The sequence below is a fragment of the Aythya fuligula genome, chromosome 3, assembly GCF_009819795.1.
Source record: "Aythya fuligula isolate bAytFul2 chromosome 3, bAytFul2.pri, whole genome shotgun sequence".
Taxonomy (NCBI): domain Eukaryota; kingdom Metazoa; phylum Chordata; class Aves; order Anseriformes; family Anatidae; genus Aythya; species Aythya fuligula.
In genome coordinates, this window is record NC_045561.1 from 82907363 (window position 1) to 82931478 (window position 24116).

Here is a 24116-nt window from a genome sequence, read left to right on the forward strand (position 1 = left end):
AGAAATGCTCACATTGAGCTATTCAACGACCAACAGACCCAGGTCCTTCTCATCAGGGTTGCTCTCAATCCATTCTCCATTTAGCCTGTATTTGTGCTTGGAATTGCCCTGACTCAGGTGCAGGACCCTGCATTTGGTCTTTTGAACTTCACTGGGTTTGCACAGGCCCACCTCTCAAGCCTGTCAAGGTCCCTCTGGATGGCATCCCTTCCCTGCAGTGTGTCAACCATGTGACATAGATTGGTGTTGTCAGCAGACTTGAAGGTGAACTCAATCCCACTGTTCATGCCACTAGCAAAGATGTTAAGCAGCACCAGTCCCAATACTGACCCGTGAGGAACATCACTCACCACTAGTCTCCATTTGGACATTGAACTGTTGACTGCAACTCTGAGTACGACCACTCAGCCAATTCCTTATCCACTGACTGGTCCATCCGTCAAATCCATGTCTCTCCAATTTAGAGACAAGGGGCAGTCATGTGGGACAGTGTCAAATGGTTTACACAGGTCTAGGTTGATGATATCAGTTGTTCTTCCATTATCCACCAACAGTGTAGCCCTGTCATAGAAGGGCACCAAATTTGTCAGGCATGATTTGCCCTCAGTGGAGCCATGTTGGCTGTCGCCAATCACCTCCTCACTTTCTATGTGCCTTAGCACAATTTCCAGGAGGATCTGCTCCATGATCCTTCCAGGCACAGAGGTGAGACAGACTGGCCTGTAGTCCTTCCTTTTTTCCCATTTTAAAAATAGGTGTTGTTTCCCTTTTTCTAGTCAGTGGAAATTTCAAACTGCAAAGACTTCTCAAATAGGATAAACAGTGGCTTAGCAACTTCATCCACCAGTTCCCGCAGGACCCACAGATGCATCACATCAGGTTCCATGGACTTATGCACTAGCACATTAGCATACTTATGAGGGTGAAACTTCTAACAAAATTTCCACAGCATCTCTGCAAAAATGTGAATTTTGTTACTTGATGTACCCTTGTTACCTGCTTCTAAAAACAAAACAAAACAAAAAAACAACACAGAAAACAACAACATGAAGAGTATTTTAAGAGCATTTGGATAATGCAGAAATATTTTTTGATAAATGGTGTAAAAACTTACTTTACAGACTGGTTGAGACAGAAAAGGTATGTTTTGAATAGTCTATCAAATATAATTGAGGACTTAAATGCAAAGTCAATTTTGCTAACATCTTCAGAGAGCAAGAAAGACTTCTTTGAAGCTTTTGCTATATGCCGGTGGAAAACACCTTTGACTTTCAGTTGTGTTAATAGAGAGAAAATTTCTAATTGTTCTCAACCCTGCCAAAGCATTATGTTTTTTTGGTTTTGAGACTTTAAGATACAAGAACCATCATGTTTCTAGAACATAACATAATTGATTTTTAAAAGCAAGTTTAATTAACTAGTTTTATTGAAGTCAAAATTTTACTCTAAAGATCTATGTAATATTTGTAGTTGAATTTCAATCTCCCACATAGTTAACAATTAGGGTCACTTCTAATTACAATTACTTATAGCCTAAAGTTTATCTTAGAAAACATACCCTGAACACAGTGGGAGTTACTGAAAAGTCACTGCTGAACAAAGCCTAAAAACACATTTAATTTCTTTCATGGTATGCCACAGATCTGCAAAACCATGTCTATGCGTGCAGGAAGGTGATTTCTCTGTGCAAAGATGTTTAAAATCTTAAGGAGGGAAGGAAATAAACAAAAAAAGGGAGATTTTAATATCACTCAGTAAATGAATAATTGAAAGCTGGAGCTTTTGCTACTTCCTTATTTATTTAAGAAAATAACAACTAGATAATGGCTTATCCTGTAAAAAGGTACAAGGATGAGTACATAAGGAAAAGGCAGGAATTGCACTAGCACACTGTAGTGCTGCAGAGTACCGTTATAAGATAAGTATAATAAAATTAGCACTGAAGCATGAGTGTAAGCGGAACTATACAGCACAAGGAATGTAGAACCTCAATTGTAGATACCAAAGATTTTTAGTCTTAGATTTTTTTTTTTTTTTTTGTGGAGTAGGTAACAGCTTTGTCAAGAGCGTAAAGGTAAGAATGTGGAGGCCTTGAAGAAGGTTATTTTGGGGGTACCTGCTAGAGACTGCCTGATCAAGAAAAGCAACTGAACAACGTTTTCTTTAAATAGCGGGAAGGGTCACAATCATAGACCCTGCTTCTCACAGAAAATTTTGACCATTTTTGTATCTGCTTAAAAGACAAAAACATAGGCTACAAGCAATTCAGACTTCTCGAAAAACACCTGAAAGACTATGTGGTCATTGGTCACAGCCAACACGGGCCAAATGTATCCTGGGGTGCATCAGGCATGGCATTGCTAGCCAGTCAAGGGAAGAGATTGTCCCTCTCTTCTCCAGTGCTGCCTCACCTCAAGTGCTGTGTGCATTTCTGGGTGCCTCAGTATAGTAACATAAAACTACTAGAAGTTGCCCAAAGGAGGGTTATGAAGGTGGTGAAGGGTCTAGAGGGCGAGATATATGAATAGTTGCCGAAGTCACTTCTTTTGTTCAGCCCCGAGCAGAGCAGGCTGAGGGGAGGCCTCATGGCGGCCCACAGCTCCCTCACGAGGGGAGCGGAGGGGCAGGCGCTGAGCTCTGCTCTTTGGGGACAGCGACAGGACCCGAGGGAACGGCATAGAGGTGGGACAGGGAGGAGTCAGGCTCCCCAGGGAAGTAGTCACAGCACCGATCAGAATTTAAGCCGTGTTTGGACAACGCTCTCAGACACGTGGGCCTGATTTTTTGGGAGGTCCTGCGTGGAACCAGAGCTGGATTTGATGATCCCTGTGGGTGCCTTCCAACTCAGGATAGTCTATGATTCTATGAATGTGCTGGGGACAACTTTTTGATACAGATACTAGACAGGCTAAGGTGGGCTGCATCTCTGGCCCTGCTAATAATTAATAAAGCAGAACTGACTGGAGACAAAGGCAGTCCTGCCTCAGTGACCATGAGATAACTGATCTTGGGGGAAATGAGGAAGGCAAGAAGCAGAACAAAACAAGAACTATGGGCTCCATGAAAGCCTACATACAGTGAAAGTGTGCACTTGAAGTAAAGCTAAAATATACTACATGTTTGAGAGGGCGCAGAACCCATCTGTTAAATTAGCATGCATGTTTAAAGACACAGTCCTGGATGTTACTTTCGTTTGAAATCCTATGAAATCATTTACAGCTATTTCTACAAATATATCTGGATACAGTAAGATTTAAAACTCAGGAAAGATATGCAGTATTACTGCTATCACTAATAAATCACAAAAGTAGATTCTCAGTCCTTCCACTATTTCCACCTATTGGAAGACATGGACAATTAAATTGTCACTTAAAAGAAGAAAGTGCTGCATGCATCCAGGCTACTACACTGTCCATATCACAAGACATCAACTACAATGTTAAGTTTGTACAGCAAGAACATACACCAGTTACATAGTTAAAAAGATTGCTATTAGGATTACATGCTACCTTCACTGTAATTAAAATTCTGCATTTTGCTTTGAGAATCACAGAATCAGAGAATTTCTAGGTTGGAAGAGACCTCAAGATCATCGAGTCCAACCTCTGACCTAACGCTAGCAGTCCCCACTAAACCATATCCCTAAGCTCTACATCTAAACGTCTTTTGAAGACTTCCAGGGATGGTGACTCCACCACTTCCCTGGGCAGCCTGTTCCAATGCCTAACAACCCTTTCAGTAAAGAAGTTCTTCCTAACATCCAACCTAAAACTCCCCTGGCGCAACTTTAGCCCATTCCCCCTCGTCCTGTCACCAGGCACATGGGAGAACAGACCAACCCCCACCTCTCTACAGCCTCCTTTAAGGTACCTGTAGAGAGCAATAAGGTCGCCCCTTAGCCTCCTCTTCTCCAGGCTGAACAAGCCCAGCTCCCTCAGCCGCTCCTCGTAGGACTTGTTCTCCAGGCCCCTCACCAGCTTTGTCGCCCTTCTCTGCACCCGCTCAAGCACCTCGATGTCCTTCTTGTAGCGAGGGGCCCAAAACTGAACACAGTACTCGAGGTGCGGCCTCACCAGAGCTGAGTACAGGGGGACGATCACCTCCCTAGCCCTGCTGGTCACGCTGTTCCTGATACAAGCCAGGATGCTGTTGGCCTTCCTGGCCACCTGAGCACACTGCTGGCTCATATTCAGCCGACTATCAACCATCACCAGGTCCTTCTCTGCCTGGCAGCTCTCCAACCACTCATCTCCCAGCCTGTAGCTCTGCTTGGGGTTATTGCACCCCAGGTGCAGGACCCGGCACTTGGCCTTGTTGAACTTCATGCAGTTGACCTCAGCCCATCGGTGCAGCCTATCCAGATCCTCCTGCAGAGCCTTCCTACCCTCAAGCAGATTGACACACGTGCCTAACTTGGTGTCATCTGCAAACTTACTGAGGGTGCACTCAATGCCCTCGTCCAGATCATCGATGAAGATACTAAAGAAGACCGGCTCCAGCACCGAGCCCTGGGGGACGCCACTAGTGACTGGCCTCCAACTGGACTTGACTCCATTTACCACGACTCTTTGGGCCCGGCTATCCAGCCAGTTTCTAACCCAATGAAGCGTGCGCCAGTATCTAATGCCAGAAGCATTAGATACACAGCAAAAAGTTGATCAGGGAGCATGAGAAGAAAGACAGAATAACTGCCTACATAGCACTCCGGAATGTGTAACCATCCACCGGTCAAAAATGAAAGATCCTTGTATTAGACACAGTTAATGATGTTGTATTATTTTATGACACAACAGACATATATGGTGTATAAATGAAACCAACATATGAAAAAGTTTTGTGTTTCCAGCAGACTCCATACATGAGTAGATCTGTTTTAGTACAGACTATATAGATTATTATATATATTACATATGTTATATATTTGTATATATAGAGAGAAGTATATATATTACAGTTTTTATATTATTCAAAAGTAAAACTAAACTGATAGTTAACAGCTACAAACACAAGCACCTATCTTCACACTTAAGAAATGGGGAAAGATGAACTAAACGAGTAAAGCTTTCTTGTATATTTCAATAAAAACAGTTCTATCACAGCAGCAGAACTTGAAGGATACTTAAAATGACAAAAATCATTTAGGATTTGTTAAGATTTTCTTACAGGAAATTTATTTCAGTTGTGCTCCACTAGACTTTTCATGGTCTTTTTCCCCTAGGAGTCTTCATTTTTTCACTGCTTTCACTGACTGGTGAAAGGCCATTAAAATTTACCTCTTTTCACCATACTTCTCTTCCATAATTAATACCCTATAACTGAGGATTGTGTTAAAGTATTGATCAGTTTTGGAAACAACTATTCTGGAAGCGTGCATAAACATCTAGAGCACATATCTACGTTTCATCATGCTATTTAAGAAGTTGCCATCAACACATTTATCTGTGCTTCTGCAAGCTTCAAGACACTGGCTTGAGCAATATTACACACTAAGTTGTCAAATGGGTATAATGTTAATGTCCTTCAAGTGGCTAGTCCACTTATTTTAACCACTTATTCTATCTATCCTATTCAAAATATGTAGAAAATAGAATACGTATTCTCTTTCTATAACATTTTCATATGCTGGAAACAATAATATCTATTTCACAGCAGATGCTTATGATGCTTGTTACAGATTTTTTCTTAAAAAATGAAAAATGGTAGAAAAATGGAAACGCACAAGTTCATTGGTAGCTGACCATTTGTGCTGTGGCTGAGAATGATTGTGAAACTAGTGGTCCATGCTAAGGACTCATTCTTAAAAAAAAATACAAAAAGTAATCATAACATGATTTACCAATAAAAATCATGTTCCATTATGAGATAATTCTATATAATTAGAGACTATCCCTTTCTGTACTATCAACATTTTAAATCTCTATTACCTGTTTCTAGTTCACTATGTATTCCCTTCTTCCCCTAGAATTCTTTTTACTTTTCTGAAGGATACAAAACAAAAAATAAACACTTGGAAACTAAGGTTACAATTTCCTGTCTTCATAGGTTCCCAAAAAAAGAAAAAAGCATATGGAATTATCTATTTTGTTGTTAAACAAAATGATTAGCAATGATTATGATTAGCAATGCAACAAGATATTATCAAAGTAATTACATAGCACAAAAATGTGGAGGTTGATTGCTTACCCTTTTTCTCAAAATCTTTGAACACAATGTTTTAGGAAAAATTAAATATAAGTTAAATACTACTGTAAACAGACTACTGAGCACTACTGCTCCTAGGTAAAATGCTTAAATGCTTTTCTTATTATTGTTTTCCTCTATTAATACACACGCTTTTTTAAAACATGATTTCAGTGCTTTGCAGTGTCTGTGTTCAAGATACTTCAAAACAAAATGTTAAATTAAGAAAAACTGGCAATCACACACTGTTCTGGGAACTTACAGCACTAATAAGTGTACATATAAAAGAAAATGAACATTATGAAGGAACAAGTATAAGTATGGGACAGTATCACACTGCACTTTATAATAAACAATATCACATAACCTGGCCACGCCCTGAAAGAGCTACAAAGCAAAGTTTATCCAGACAGAAGAAAAATCCTAGCAGAAGTTATTACTCATTCACTAGAGAGAGTGATCAAATAAAGAAAAACATACCGCTTTTAGCTGTGAAAGCATACAGAGGATTCAGTGGAGTGCTCAGTGTGCTTGTCAGTCTTAGCTTGGAGTGTGGTGACAGTGATGATGGCGCAGGAAGCAAGAGATTTGAGCTTGCCTGTAATAGGAAAGACAAATCAGAAAATGAAGTGTAATTTCCTGGGTTACTTGCTGATGCAACAGCTAAGACAGAAATAATTACTTATTTCAAATAACTATTAAATTTTAGGAAAAAATTAAGACAAGTGGATGGAAAATATCAATTTAGATGGACAGTTTTTTGTTGTTTTTCTTCTTAACATTTGTAGAGAGAGTTGTGGAAGAATTGGTGACTGAGCTACAAACTGAACTGCATGTTTTTATATGGGCACAAACTCTCAAGCAGTGAGAAGTGTAAAGAACTGCTTGAATTAGCATCTTGTTGCATCTTAGTATATAAAAATAAGATGTCATTTATATATGGTTGTGAACTGCGATATATAAAATAACTTCCCATTTTTGAGTAGTCAAACCATGCTAAATCTAAGAAGAGATTACTCAATATTAGTCTGAGAGAAATAAAAAATAAAAATCTTAAACCAGTCCTAACTTCAAACCTATTTCTGCAAGCCAATACAGTACACTTAGTGCAAAACACCAGGCACTTCCTTTATGTAAGCTATACAAAAAAATACCTGCAGTCATAATTTCCATAATAACAAAGATAATGTAGTTAAAATTTGATTTGCTGTGGAGTTTCTTGGCATACATGCTTCTAGTACAAAGCGTAAATGTTTCCCAAACTTTACTCTTGATATCTTATCCCAAAGAGCCTATATAAAAAATATGAAATTCTGAGTTTCTCACATAATCAAATTGAACATTTTATTATTTGTTAACTGCTTTCATTGTCTGCTTTTGGTAAAATGGCCAAAAGGGAGGGAAAATAGACCTTAAATAAAAGACTGGTAAATTTCTTCAAAGTAGATATGAATGCTATTTTTTTTGAGAGAGCTATTTACATAAAACACTTTTTAACCCATTCAAATCAAGCCTCTTACACAATGCAGAACAATGTGCATAGTCACTTATTCTAACTAAAAGCCTCCTCTCACTTCCTTGCACTTCAGCGAAGTTCAATCAGACCCTTAAACTTCACTCAGGGGCCAAAACATAACAATGACATTTTTCAAGTGTTCAATTTACTGGCTTATTTTATTTAAAGAAACAAAGGCAGCTAAAACAAAGAGAGGTTTATTCCCAGAACTCATAATTTATATAAATACTATTTTTGTCGTATAGTAAATATTAAATATTTATTAAATCTTTTATTAAATATTTATTTATTTAACAGGTTTTATTAAAGCAGAGTATTTGGGCATTGGCTGATGTCCTGGGATGAAGGCAATACAGAACTAAAAATGCGCATTGAGTAACCTGACTGGGGTATGGAGGACATCTGCTATCATCTCTTTATTACTCCACTAGACCTTCATCTTACTGTAAACTCATCTACTGAAAGAAGAATATGTTAAAAAACTGCCTTTTTACTAGTGGAGTACTCTCTTAGCAACTAATTGTGATTGTTATGACCATATTCCAAAACTGAACAGAAAGAAAAGCAAGACAAAATCAGATCAGCCAGGGAACATGATATAAAAAGCTGTAAAGCATCTAGATTTTAGTGCTTTGAATTTTTGAATTTGACTGAATGTTAATAAATACCCACTTGTGAAATGCAAGCATGTTGGCAAGGCTTGGTTTTGTGAACAACACAATCAATCTGCTTTTGGTACATTTACATATGGAAGCAGCTAAGTTTCATTAATATAAAGTTTTCTGTGATACACACAAATACAGAAAGTCATTAACTTATGTGTTTATTCAAACATGGAAAGGTAATCTTGTTACGCAAACATGTTGAGCCCAGTTTCCTGGTGCTTCATCTCCTTTTATTGACTGTTCACTCTAACGGGAGCCCTTCTGCAGGAAGACTGCAATTAGATCCCTCCTCTGCATGTATTTTGTGCTGGGTGCACATTAGTGGCTTCTTCCTCACAACCAATGAAACAAATGCATGTTCTGCAGTCAGGTATGCTCATGAAACGTTTTGGAATCATCTTTCAAATTTGACAGCAAGCAACTGGATTCCAACCCTACTAGGGAATAAAGACAGGTTTGAATGTATCACTCTTTGGAAATCTAACTAAACACAGTAGAGCAAACTATTCAAAACTACCTCTTACAGACACTTCTCTGGCTCATTTTTGGGGGAAAGGGGGAGAGCAAAACAGCAGAAGAAACTTTTTTTTTTAAATCACGACGCTTGAATGAAATGATGAGAGAAATGTTTACAGAGTTTGTAAATATTCCTGTACAGTATTTAATTCACTTATTTTCCTGCTGTTACCCAAATACTTTCATTAAACATGCCACATAGCATGCTTTGAAATCAAATGCACTAGACACATACATTAGAAGTGAATGTGCTCCTGAAGATTTAAGAAAATCAGGCATTTAAAAATGCAAAGTCAGTTCTATCTTACAACTCTTCCTCTCCAAGTCCTTAAAAGCAAGATAAAAACAAAATAAAAACAACAAACCCACAACCCCCATGCTTTTATAAAAGAGAGATTTAAAAGACAGTGATAAATTTAAGAAGTCTGCCAAGCCTGCCATTCATTCCTTCCCTTAAGAGCAGGGAAGCTCAGTGCAAGTGGGCTATACAAGTCTGCCCATCTGAAGTAAATGTAGCATCAGTTTTATGACCTTTGTGCCACTAGTTCCCAAGTACTACTTAAATCTCTTAAAAGGCCCAAGGGGAGGACAGCAAAAACAACACACCACCACCACTATAGGAGAGGAAGGAACTATTCAGATATGAGGACTAATGATTCAACAGAATTGTTTCCAGGTAAAGTTTAGTGTTCTATTAAGAGTAATTAATTTTCCTACAACAGACATCAGGCTACCTACAGAATAGAGTGAAGCAATCTTTTTTTTTTTTTTTTTTTTTTTTTTTTTTTGAAATGCATGCTGTGGGAAGGCATTGCTAAATACCTTTACAACAACGAGCAAAGTTGGCTAAGATAACCAACCATCAATCTAGTTATTTTTCACAACAGGCTTCGCTTGCTTCATGCAAAAACCACAGCTTTATCAAAGACACAGTTTACTATCCTGAATTGAGTAAAACTAAGTTATAACATTCATGTAGTTTTTGTAGCAATAAAAATATACCTACATATTTTTTGCCAAGTTTAAACAAACATGATTTGCATTTTCTTTTTTGTTAGGGCAGCTCTATGCAAATTATGCAAATATACATTTTCAGTGGAACTAGTTTTCACATTAAAAGTGAACTGCATGAGACAAAAAACAGAAGACTGCAAGACTTGACAGGCTGACAACTGCCATTTCTTTTTCTTTTTTTTTTTCCTGAGAATGGAATTTTATGACCTTTGCAACCAATATAATCAGCATTTCCATATGTACTTGCAAGTCAAATCAAGCTGTCCAGCTCTATACTGCCTCTTACTCTTTTAGTTTTAGTCTTCCCTTTTGAAACTTCAGGCCTCTAGGACACTGTTTTTAAAGACAATTTAAAAAATGTTAAATTCCTTAAGATTGTGGTTTAAATAAGAGTTAACATCTGAATCTGATACAAAACCAAAACAAATTCTATTCTTCTAGCACAGAGAAAAATACATAAGTGATAATGTTTAAATAGTATAATACAACTTTTAAATTTGCAATGTTAGTGTGAATCAAGTTTATATCTAGGTAAAAATGTATTTATTTCTATCACAATAGTTTTAGAAGGTGTCCAGCAAAGGCTGGAATTTTGGTGTGGCAGGCATACTGCAATCATCCAGACAAATATATTCTGCTCATAAGTAACTTCTAGTCTAAATGTCAAATACCAAAAACGTAAGTTATCATCCTCTTACACATAGATAAAATTGAAACACACTGGCTTTGTCAGAAGTAAGTTTGTTCCCCTGATGTTCCCTGCAGTCTTCCTACTCTGATTATTCCGATCAGGAACTCATCTAGATTATAACATAGTTCCCCTGTGATTTCTGTGCATTATGGTTTTTCCACATGGAAGCCCAGAAATGATTAGGGCATGCATGTGGAAACTGAAGCTAGAAGGTGCTCAATCATACAGTTTAGAGATAGCCATTGTACAGTGTAGATACAGTCATTGCCTACAGCTGACATACCTCAGCATACAGTAATTATATATATTTAATTTCAGTTTCTCATTTCTGCCAGAGTTCCTGCATTTCAATTACAGGCTTACCACAAAAATATATATTTTTAATTTTAAGATTTTTTTTTTTTATTGTTAAGAATTACACATTTAAAGTACTAGGCTATTGTTTAAGCCAGAAAGGAAATGAAATTCTTTGTACAAAGCACAAAACAGTTAAATGTAGGTTACACTACATAGACTTTCTCAATTGTGAAGCACTGAGATTATGACCTTTCCTGGACTGGACAAAACTGGCATTTCGGCATGAGAACATGCCTGGATATACAAGCTAACAGAATTGGCTAATGTCATCAGCGATAGCAGTGTAAGCTAGGTTCGTTAACTTAATAAAAGCTATATGTAAACTGTGGACTCTTCCAAGGTTGGTTTTGAATCTTGATATCAAAGATGGTATGACCAGGAAAACAAAACAAAACAAAACAAAACAAAACATGACTTCTCTTTACCAGTTACAGGAAAAAAAAAAAAAGTATAATTTTCTTGGAAATGGAGATGGATTTAACTTGTGTCCCATTCAAAACACACCTCAAGATTGAGTTACAATTTTACTTCTCTTCCTTTTAAGAAAAATAGACAGCAGGAACTCTTGACTCACAGCTGCTCAAATAAATACAGAAACCTATTCCTCTGCATCTGGTGATAAAAACACATTAGGACATAACTGTAAATACAGCATGCAGTTTCAGGTAATCGTGTAAATACTCAGACATCTGTAAGCCCCCTCCCCCTTTATTCACCTCAACTCAAGCATCTGAATATACTATAGGCTTTCCCAAGCATGTATAAAATCCATTTTAGGTAGAATTTTCTGATTTGTTTTTCCATGATGTTCAAAAGGTGTATTTTCTGTGAAAACATCATTATCATTCCTATTATTCTAAATAACAAAAAAGTAACTTCCTATAAGCCAGCTTGAATTTCACTTCTAAAGCTATGTATTTTAAACAAAAAATGTAATCTAATTTCTTAAATTGACAAGCCCTCATTTGCTTGTTCCAGAGATTGTAATGTAACTATAATGAGAGAAAGCAAAAAAAAAAAAAAGCAACCTGACAGATTTCCTCATATTAAAGCAGCACTTTTGAATGCAAATTTATAGTTATTTTAAACTATTTTGTTTGAATGAGAAGCAAATTGCTTACTCCAACTAAGCGAATATAAAAGGAATTTGTGAAACTTCATTAAAAATCCTTTGAGGCTTATTCATCTATAACTTTTTTTTTTTTTTTTTTTTTTTTTACTGTTGATTTACAATATCTCAGTATCTGGGCCACAAGTAGTGTTCTTTCTCACCTAACAAGTTTCAAGAAATTATCTCCACCCAAAAAATACACTAATAAAAAAATGGACAACAATTAAGTGAATTAAATCACTTAATTATATATCACTTAATACATAAAGTACCATCTTTATGGTACTTTCTTGCATAAAATATCCTTGTTAACAAGAATTGCTTTCTGCACACCTTGGTGACAATAAGCCAGCTGGCATGAGCAGATATAATCTTTTCTCTTTTACCAGTATGAGCGAGCCCAGCTTTCTTTGCTCTAAATATGATTTGAATATACATAACACTGCTCAGATACCCCCATTTACTTTGTTCAGCAAGGAGAAAACAAACAGTGACTAACTTTTCTTTAATACTGTACAAACATTCATGGCAAGAAAACTAAGGTGACAAAACTGGAAATAAAATTAAAGGACCAGTCAGTAAAATCCACGTAAAAAGATATAAACATATTGTTAATGCTAAATAAAAGCTTAGAGAGAGGAAAAAGCCCTCAATATAACTAACTTAGGTATTCAGGGAACTCGGGAAGACTTCACAATTCTGGTACCAGATCTTACTGGAGATCTGACTTTGGAGGAAGCTCACACTGCACAAAGACAAGCTGGAATGCCTATTTAATGAGAATTACTCATTTCTAAGGTAGCTACCCAGAGAATGACGTCTATTTGAAGATAAAATATCTTGCTTTTACCAATTTTCTTTTATTTACTGCACAAGTGTGGAAAGTAGCAACTTAAGTAGCAATTACTGCAGAGTAGCTGTAAATAAGTAGAGTAACTGGTAAATCCATACAAAGTAGTATGAAGACAGGGTGTCTGTAACTACTCATCACATGCCAAATTTCCTTTATTTACAAAATACAGTCAATAGCTTCCTTTCTTTCACATAATCTGCCTGCATTATTTTAAATTTCATTTCATATTTACTGAAAAAAAGAAGAATGTGTAGAAAAAAACGTTTCTAAGAAAAGAATATTCTAACATAAGGAAATAATACAGATTTTAAGGATCTGGCCTGCTTTTTCTGGCATTTTCACAGAAGAAAGCTAGGGGAAAAAAAGTTTTGTTCAACTTCTCCTAACACAAGCAACATAGTCTAAAAGCAATTTATAATTGTGTCCAACTGTCTTAGAATTAAAACCGACAAATTGAATGAATTAGCATAAAAAATGTTTCACAACAATTTCCAAAACCATATTTTATAATAAAATATTAAGATATATGAAGGTAAATTACAGCAAAATAATCATTTGCTATTAAGTATTTACCTATATAAATCCTCTAATAATACCTGAGTCATTTCATACTAATGTTTGCTTTGCTATCACAACTATTCAACAATATCTGCTTGACTAATGAGGAAAAAAAAAGTTTGTATCCACTAACTAAAATGCATAAGGTTATAGGATTTCAGACCCCAAAAATGGTTTCACCATGCCTTAATAAAGCACATCCTTATAAGTGTGCAGCTTGGAGCACAAATTTAAAGTAATAACTGCAACAATTTCCTAGAACAAGAAAACTAGAACAAGAAAAAACATTTCTTAGCTTCTGAAAAGGAATATTGGGGGAGGGGGTAAGAGAAATATAAAGAAAAAAGAATACAGTAGTCTTCAGAATCTCCTATTTCATTTAAGAGAGCTTATTCTAATGGAGCGTATTATACAGGTCGTCAGAAAAATGATTGTCTCTGCCTACGTTACAGCATCATGTTTTCCATTAATATGATAATTAAACAACTGTAACCCAAACCTACTATCATGCAGCAGGCCACATCGATGTGACTTGAGTTAGCTATAAAAGTAATTTTGAGAACAGTAACCTTGGTAAACATTTTTAAAATCCAACTTCTGTGGATTTTTAAAATTATTTACTAATCTGATGAAAAAAACATTAGTAACTGTTCTGGAGAATTACCACACAACCCACTGGCAAATAACATGATAATGCCACACATTTAACAGTATAACTCACATTTTTATATTCACACACACACACATACACATTATTCATGATTTTATGTATTTCTATCACAACTTCCCTCTCACTCATCTCCACCTGATACCCTAGCAAAACTGAGGGAAGCTCTAGTCAGTTTAGTCATTCCATGCAAACTCTTCCATATCTCTTAGCAGTTGTTTTACTCATGCTTGAGCTTCTGGTAATTTTTCTATATTCTTTTACAGCAGGGGTATCCAGAACAAATTTAAGTATACAATACATTGGCTCACTGAAGATTTCTTAAGTAAAAACAACAAAAAAAAAAACTCCTCTCCATATTCATTTTGGAATTGGATTGATCTTTAAATTTTGAAGGCTTCCCGTAAAAAATAAAAAAAATAAAATAACCTACTATTCAGCCATGGTTTTGCTTCTAATAAGAAAGAAAACTATTTTTTTTCCAAGCATAGGATGCACAACAGGGGGAAAAAATGGCTTCTTATCCATTTACAAGTTCTGTTTGGGAGAAACTTAAAATAATTATATGAACTTACTGAGAGTAAAAAAGAGGTTTTAAAAATACTGCCTATTTCTTATACATATGATATATAAGATTACAGAATGTCAGTAGTTCCTCTGACAACTTGTAGAAAAAATGTCGTAGTGCAGGCAAGATCAATTAAAAAAAAAACTATTTCAACCAGCACAGCCATTATGGCATCTGCCTGTACTCGGCCAAATACATTCAAATAACTGGCAATATTTTAAAATGAATCCTCATTACTTACTGTATTGCAACCTTCTGGTTTTCCATCTTCAGGTAGAAGCTAAGTTACTGTAAGAGTACTTCTCTTCCTGACCTACGCTAAAACCCAGAAGTCAGGCATGGTATCTTGGAATCTTTCAAATACAGGACAACCTGGAAGGCAGATTCTGACAACAGCAGCATAAAAAGAGACACCATTTCAGCATCTGGCTCTAGGTCTTTGTTGCAGACAAGATGACAAGTTTCCACCTTCTTATACCTGATGGCTTAGATGGCATCAGTGTCGTGTTTGTGTATTTACTACGAAGTCTATATATCTTTTCTGAAAAGCAGTGGCTTTAAATTCTATAGATGAGTTTTGTTTTGCGTTTCAACTAAATTCTAAAAGGAAACCATCACAGAGAACTACATATCATAGGATTTGACATATACTGTATTAAAGCATCATATATGACAATGTAGTCATACAGCTTAATGATCAACGTGCACTACATTCAGTGCAATCTGACGTAGAAAGCTTCTGGATGCTCTCCCAGTACCTACTCTCTTAATGAATTCTGGTGTAGTAATACACTCAAGGAACAAAAAAAAAAAAAAAAACAACATTTGTAGGTAGTTCTGTGTATAAGGAAGAATTCTTCTACATTCTACTCATGTAACATTATACTGAAAACCCTCTGAGTAACAGAATTTTGGTAATCTCTTCAATAACCTTTTAATATTTTTTTTTGTTTTGTTTCAGGAATATGCCATGAAGATGACTGGAAAAAGCCAAGCGTTTTTAATTAATTTAGAATTATTCACATATTAAAAGAGAAGGCAGCCAATATAGAATTGATTCTAGCAATCTGCAGAGCATAAATAGATGCTGTCCTTAAGTTTTTTTCTCTTTCAAGTTATAGCATGAAAAGTTCTGACATTAAAAAAAAAAATCACAATTTCACAGCTAGGATATTATACCTTTAAAAGAAGTCCTTCTTTCCATATCTACTTAACATGTATTACCCTGTTGCTTTGCAAAGTTATAAACAGGTATTTTGATTGCTAGATGGAAGTGAAATTTTAAGGACGTACGTAGTAACACTGAAATAAATGCATTTGAGTTCTTTTAATGACTAGAGATGGATTAAGTGTTTTCCTACCAAAAACTTCTGTGAATAGAGACATACATTAGCATTAGTTCCCTAAGGCACAGATAATTGCTGCCAAGATTCACTACACTGCAATTTCCTTGTGAGGAAAAGAAGCCAGCTCCGCATTCTGGATTTATAAAGAAATTCATACTTACATGTCCAATTGAAATGGATACAGAAATATTTTTATCACACATGCTTTAATGTTGTAGCAAAACAATCTAGCTTTTGTGAATTCCTAAATCCTTGTAGTCCAATATACAACTCTTGGTTGTAATGACATGTTTTCTGGGCTAACAAGGATGGTAATGGTGTAGAGGAGAAGGAAAGAAACTTCTATCATTCATCAAGGTTCACGTTTAGGTACCGAAGAAGAAAAACAACCAAAAACATTGATCTATAGGGACTAGAAAGGAGGTACTTATCACAATACCAAAAACACAACTCATACAGGATCAGAATTTTTTCAATTTCTGTCTAGCTTAAACTGAATTTTCACATATTCATATTACATCTCCCAGTCATACAGCTAAGTTGCAGACCTCTAAACTCTGCATTTACAAATTAATTTTATGTCCATCAGTTACTGCTGTTACGTACTTGCAGGTGTCACCCAGAAATCTCTGGGCTGACACATCTGTTGTCTGGAATCTCCAACTGTGTCTCATAAAGCATGACCCCAAGCCTGATCTCAGGTCAGGTATGCTGCCAACAAGGCATGCCACTAACATGCTTTTTCCAACATGGTACTCCCTATATGTGACAAGGCACTGGTGTGCAAACATGACCTATAGAACAGTACAAAGTTTGCATAGTTTCCAGTCCTACATAGCATCAGACAAATACATACAAGATAACATCTGCATTCGCATTTGGATTTTCACATTCCAACCCCATCATACAGCACTCTGCCACCATACGTATGGCTTAATAGACTCCCATCTCCATTTTCGGCAGACCGACCATCTTGTACCCAGGCACTTGGACATATTTTCTCATGTAATCAGCTGAGATGAAGCTTTTATTAGGCTTACTCTGACTAACACCTTAGCAAAGCATTGGTGGGAGTACACACTTTAGCAAAGGCTCCAGAAAAACCTACATTTACTTTTATGCAAGCATCATTTTTCACGTGAGAAAGAGAGCTGCACATGTGTATATGTATATACATCCAAAGCTATAAAGTATCAACTAATTTGCAATCTGGATTTAAGTTTTAATGTTAACATATTACCAGGATTTATGTAAATTCTGCCAGTTAGTCATGGATGTTATCACGTCATGTAGAACACAAGCCCATAAAACTATGTAAAACTGCTGCTCATGGGTTAATAAGCATTATTTCAGATAGAAATATATAATACGGCAAAGTTAAATGAATGATAACTACTAAATTGAAATAAGTCAAGAGAAATTAAAACTTCTATCTGGAACTATTATTTTATATATATATTTTAAAATAACTTATTTTTAAAATTAGATGCTTTAATTGGAAAAAATGAAAGATGAAACTATTTCATAAAGAACAGCAAACATATTTTGAAATAGTATTTGTGATGCAAGCTGCTAGTGTCTTCACAGACAAGTAATAATAAGAAAGCATGTCAAACACATAACTTATCAACAGGTTAAGGCGAAAAACTATACTTGCAATGCTTAGTAAAATTGATTCTGAAGTAAGTAACATTGATGGCTATATATATACACACACACATGTATATAGGTCTGCAATTACTTCACAGTCAACATTCATCCCAGCTTTCCTAATAAAAAATAGGCTTATCTACCTAGATTGATAATCAGTCCATCAGCTTCTTAATTCCCTGCAAATTTTAAACCTCCTCCAATCAAATTTTAGTCAAACTGAACAGAGGAATAGAGGTCTCGGAAATACTACGTCCTTAAAGTTTGATTAAAGGTAGACCAGAAAACAAAACCCCAAATAAGTCTGTACATTAACAGAAAGGTTGGCAAAACCATACATTATCAAACGATATAAAATCCACACAGGAAAGAGACAAATGAAAATCATAGGAAACCATGCTTCATGTATTGTGCTACTCAAAGGAACTACGTGGTTTACCTTGTTTCTTACACCAGTTTCATAATCTGAGTGGTGCTGTTGCACCACTGTCTAAAGATACCACCACAGTAGCTGTGCAGCTCTTGAAAAGCAACAGCCATTTCATTATTCTTGCTTAACTACTCCAAGTTGTGCAGAGTGGACTACTTTAACTAAACTGTAAGTGGAAGATCAATTACTAGAAACTGTAAAGCCATCTACTGCAATGACATAGCAAACCTTTCATGAAATTTCACTGAAAAAGAAAGATGTTACATCTATTTTGTGCTTGCAAGGCAGGGCAGAAGCATCAACTGTGATTCACTCAAAAGTCATACAAAATGTTCCCACCTATAGCAGAACTGGGCTGTCCTTTAATTCACGTGCATAGCCGCAAGGCATTACCCTTTCTAGGAATGTGAAACTAAGGCTGCGTCCACATAAGTATTTTTAACTTGAAGACATAGCACACCTGAGTGTCTCCCAGAGTCGCTCTCACCTACTGTGCACTGCTCCACATTGTAGTGTGGTTCTGGTCTGCAGGAACAGGATTTGTCTTGCTTATTATCCCTTTTTCCTCTTTACAAGTCCTATATCCTGTTGACTTCCCCTATGCTAAGGCTATTCCTTCTTGTACTACTCTTTCCTAACTGCTGTTCCACCTAGTGGCAACATATTTCTTCAGTCACCCAGTGTCATGCTACCCAAGACCAGCAGGAAACAACACTACTCAACAAATCATGCTGAGCAGCTAGAGCTCCTCTGGCAGCAGGACAATTTTATGGCAGTGGTATTGGGAAACTGCTGATGTCATGACTGTCACTGTATATAAGGGGATCAATGATCAGTGTTGCATGAAGTTCAAAAGATGAAGGCTTTCTTTTGAAGATTTAGGCAGACAGCTAGCTGTTTGTGGCAGCACAACAGCTGTGTCCTCACTACAAAGGTTCTGTGTTGCTGTAAAGATCCTGTTCTTATGACTTAAAAAGACCCCTGTAAGGGCACATCAGCATTCACAGACTTCTCGTCTGCATGCTTGCAGCTGCAACCCTTACGAACAACTCCCTGTGACAGTACTCATGATTTCAACTAAAGTAAGCATACTGCCCTCTTACAGGGAAGAGGTGAGCTTACAAAACTTCAGGTGGAACCACAGAATTGGTCCCTGGTCTGCAAAGAGGTACTGAACTTCTTTGGTTTGACCACAAGCGCTATTAATGACTTCAATAATACTGCAAAGACCAATTATATGGCAACAGCACCATGTAAAACAAGTTGAGATTGTATTCAGAGTCCCAAGAACACTAGTGCTGGCAAGTACTGGTTGGAGTGATGCCTACTTATTTGAGACTTCAGCATTAAAAGGCTGAAGCTGTTTGTCATAGTGGTGATCTCCCCACCTCTGCATTCTATCGAGCATAAAACACTGCAGAAGCTACAGGCTTCCCTGCCTGCCATCAGCCACTATCGGTGAATGCTGACTGCACACTCCTAACCCTTCAGTCTTGAACCTTTCTCCACTGAGAGCCTACAGAGCATCACAGTCAGTTTGGCTTTGGGGAGGAAAGGTCTTACAGGAAGAACGCGAGGTACAGAGTTCCTTTTATTGCTTGTTTCAGTGGATCAATACAGAGGATATTAGTTGTGGGCAACGTACCCCACAGGGAAGAAAGAAAAGGACGCTCTGGTACATCTGTCAGCATGGGATGAGTCTACAGCACATATGGTGAACAGTGTCAGATAAGAGACACTGTGGGACAGTGATAAGAGACACATCACTGTGGGAGATGCTATATGCTATTTTTTTTCCTATAATAAAATATTTATTATCTCAGTCTTCTTCTGTAGACAAAAAGACATCCAGAAGGGAAAGAATAATTTCTCCTAGAACATCTTCCTTAAAAAAAATTGTCCCAGATTCAAGGCTACATGCTCCATTCCCTCCATACTATATGCATCTCTTTGGCCCATAATCAACTTCAAGGCACCAGGGCTCACTTGTAGATGAGGAGGTACATAATGAGAAGAAACAAACAAACAAACAAAAAGGCTTCCTTTCTTATGTGAGCCATACATAATGGTACAGGCAGCAGCAACATGCTACCATTTCACTCAGAGAGTGGTGAGGCACTGGAACAGATTGCCCAGAGAAATGGTGGATGCCCCATCCCTGGAGGTGTTCAAGGCGAGGCTGGATGGGGCCTTGGCCAATCTGATCTAGTCGGTGGCATCCCTGCCTATGGCAGGGGGGTTGCAACTACATGATCTGAGGTCCCTTCCAACCCAAGCCATTCTAAGATTCTACGATTACCCATGCAAGCTATAGTATGGTATATTATAAAGGGGTCCACTAGAAGCTCACAGTCCAGAAGGCAGAAGGCTGTGGGATAGCTTTTCTTCAGGTAGTTTCAAAGTACAGGCATAACGGGAATGTAGGGAATCAGACTAAACCTAAACCAAATCAAAACCCCTAAAACTTGCAGAGGGTAGCTACAGTATCCCCAGCAATAAGTACTTTCATCTAATCATCTGCATCTTTTGTGCTTCACTAATTAATGAAGACAAAGCTGAAAGCTACATAAAATCAATATGCACTCAAAAAATACTTAAAATGAAAAACATGCAAAACCAAACGCAGATCATGTCACTGTGAACAGCAATCATAACTGCACAGTTCTGGAATATTCTGCATTCTTGTCACAAGCAAAATAGTCTCAAGTCTTTACTTAACTTAAAAACCTTTTGTGATTGGCAATAATTACTGATTCAAATACTGAGAAATAAGCAAGACAAACAGTCAAAAAACTCAGAAATACCTTTCCTCCCTCTTTGACTGCCTCAACTTTACTCCGAACACCTCTCCTTTCCCCTTCCAAGTCTCTAGTCCCTTTGCTTTTGCTACTGCATTATACATAGTCCCTTTGGTAAAGGGATGGGTGGTGCAGAAGACTGGGATTAGCACACAGTGGTTCCTTCTTTTGGCCTCTTCTGGTTTCTTACTCTTTTTCATCTGCTTTAGTGTGAGTCCTCCACAGACTGAAGTCCCACTTCAGGGGCTGTATCTTCTCCAGCATGGATTCCTCCATGGGTTGCAGTTGTTTCAGAGGCATACCTCCTCTGTCTTTTCCTTTGTGTCCCCTCACACATCTCCTCCTGTGTTTCCTTTTGTGCCTTTTCCATCATTTCCCTCTTTATTTCCACTTGTATAGTTCCATGTCTCCTCCATTTCTCAAACCCTCCCTCCTGTATCTCCAATTGTGCCTCCTCATGTGCTTCCCTTTGCCTCCCATCCACTCTGGTGTCTGCCGAACCTTGCAGACATACCCCCCTTCCTTAAATATGTTTTTGCAGAGGTACCATATGCTCTTCCGATTATTTCCAATTGCAGTGTTCAGTGGATCGATACTGTCCTTTACAGAGCTTGCTGGAAATGTCTGTGCTCAGCACAGGGTAGTTCACCTTCTGTCACACAGGCCAGCCCTGCAGCCCCCCACTATGAAACTTCTGCCACTTCTGCCAAATACAATTGTAGAGGTGAATAAACAACTTCAACCACCTCTAACAACCTTTCTAAAGCTCAGCCATAATGATCATATTGATCCAGGGAGTAAATTGTATGAATGGCAATGGGCATTAACAAAAAGCATTCCTTGTCATCAATGCTTAATAAACAAGAGTAACCAAGCTTTACACGATTAATCTCTTCCGAAGAGATACTTACAGATGCATTAGAATCAGTGATATGTATTCATTTCTGATGGGATTCAAAGACTACATAAGTATGTTTTGTTACATACACCATTCACAGAATATGAACTTTGCCTGAGGAAACTATATATTCCTGGAAAGTAATGAAAGTTGACTTACCGTAACAGAATCAAGTTTTTGTTTCAGCTTTTGCATTCTCATTGATGTTCTTGCAACGCTGACAAAATGATCTGCTGGAGACATCACTGAACTTTTTTGCATAGGATTTTCAGAAAAACTACTAAAAATTTGTGGTCCTCTTGGTGCAGCTGAGGTAAGTGATGAGCTGAGATCTTTTACAAGTTCAGCTTCCTGTTGTGCAACTATAGAAACAGCCAATATTAACATATCAGGTGAAGCTTTACATTATCATAGGAGAAAAAATTTCAACGACCACTAGCATTTTACCAGCCATGTCCTCAGTGAAACACCGTAATATTTTGTAAATAGTGCAATGAGGAAAACCTCAAAGAGAAATGAAGTTTTCCGCACAGTCCCCTACTTTTCCCTGAAGCCTCCTGATCACAATGGCTCCCCTTCTATTATTTGTGTTCGGTAGCCTCTCACACTAAGCTGGTATTATGGTATTATTATGGTATTAATGATAGAGTGGTGTTCTCCATGAAGAAATATTGGGGAGGTGTGGGGGAAAAGGAAAGATTTTCAAAGGCTAGGAAGCATATAGCTTGCCATGAGTTCAAGTCAGCTATTTTACTGTGTATATCTCCTCAAGGCTTTTTCAAACTAGTTCAAGTGAGCTTATTATACTTGAGGAAAAATTCAGAAGCTGATGGACACGTATATGAGCATAGGTGTCATTCTTAAGAGGTAAAAGACTCTTCTAGAACAGGACACTTTCATTAAAAGTTATGCTCATTCATTTAAACACATCATTTGACTTTTGTCATTTTTATACTGAGCTCTCAAGCCAACAAAGGTTAACAGAATTCTTCATGCAACTTCTGTCCAGGATATTTATAAAAGTTCTTGTGCATGTAAAACACCTACTGTTGGAGTCTGAAAAACTGTGTCAGTGACTAAAATTAGTATTACTATATGATTAACTCTTTCAGTACTAAAGCAGCAAAACTATCTTCTGAAAGCAAGCTGTATGCTTTCAACCAAAAAAGGAACAAAAAGTTACTAACAGACCAAGTAGAAAATGCCACAATCTATGCAAAATCTTACTGTCACCAGTGACTTAGTTAAACAGTCAGATGATACAAATAACTACCAGTGTGATATCAGCGTGATCTCTAAATATACACACATTAAACTACCTTATTAGCTTTTTAAAGACTGTCTACTAAACAGTCAATTTTTTTTTTCAACTGACAATTTTTCCATTCTCTAGAATGCAGATATCTTACTAGGTTGAAGTTTACTACTGAATACTGATTGTAAAGTCATTCCACTTTATTTTCCTGTAAAAGTCAACCAGTTCAATAGACAAATAACCTGAGCTGTGAGATTTGATATGAGTAATCTCATTAGTACATGCTATTTAAAAAGTAAATGTATAAAGACAGGATTAGCTTTATAAACCTATGTTCACTGCAAATATAATTCAAACAAAAATCTGTTAAAGATATGCAAAAATTAATGCATAATGCACATTAACATTAACTACTGTCAAGATGTAACATGACATCTGAAACTATGTGCTTAATTGAAACAATGACACTGCTAAAGCTAACCACAAAAACACAAAACCAGAGAAGACTGCAAAAGACAGTCTGGATTTTGTTTTGCAGATCACAAATTCAAAGCTAGCATTTCTCACCAAATTCTCTTTAACATGCAGATAACATGGAGAATAAACATATCTGCCACAGATACTTAACGCTCATTAATAAAACAATCTATACACTCTTATATGAATTCACTTCTGTAGAGCTCTTCAACATTACTTTTTAACATAACACAAAATACAGAGTTTTTTTAAGCTGTTCAATAATTTTCGGAATGATGGTATTTTCTGGCTTCATAATCCACCCTGATTCTGAAATGAAGATTCTAAATATTTACGTGATGCTTCCTATGTTCCATAAAGTGCTGACAGACTCATGCAGAACAACACAGTAATACATCTAAAACTGAAGCAGCAAAGACCTGTAGTTATTGCCAAGTTCAACCACCCTGTTCAGAGTAAAGTCCAGTCATGTTTTCATAGAATGGTTTGGATTGGAAGGGACCTTAAAGACCACCTAATTCCAGCCTTCCTGCCATTAGCAGGGACACCTCCCACCAGACCAGGAT

General features: G+C 37.0%; 1 protein-coding gene across 2 annotated transcripts in view; it reads right to left on the bottom strand.

The window, feature by feature from the left end:
• AHI1 (Abelson helper integration site 1) overlaps positions 1-24116 on the bottom strand; it is a 92883-nt gene that overhangs the window by 38314 nt on the left and 30453 nt on the right. For both annotated transcript variants that reach the window (XM_032185281.1, XM_032185282.1), the window contains exons 19-20: positions 21978-22180; positions 6661-6778 (exon numbers count right to left, since the gene is read on the bottom strand). In XM_032185281.1, the coding sequence (XP_032041172.1) occupies positions 6661-6778; positions 21978-22180 (321 nt within the window). The remainder of the gene's footprint in view (positions 1-6660; positions 6779-21977; positions 22181-24116) is intronic.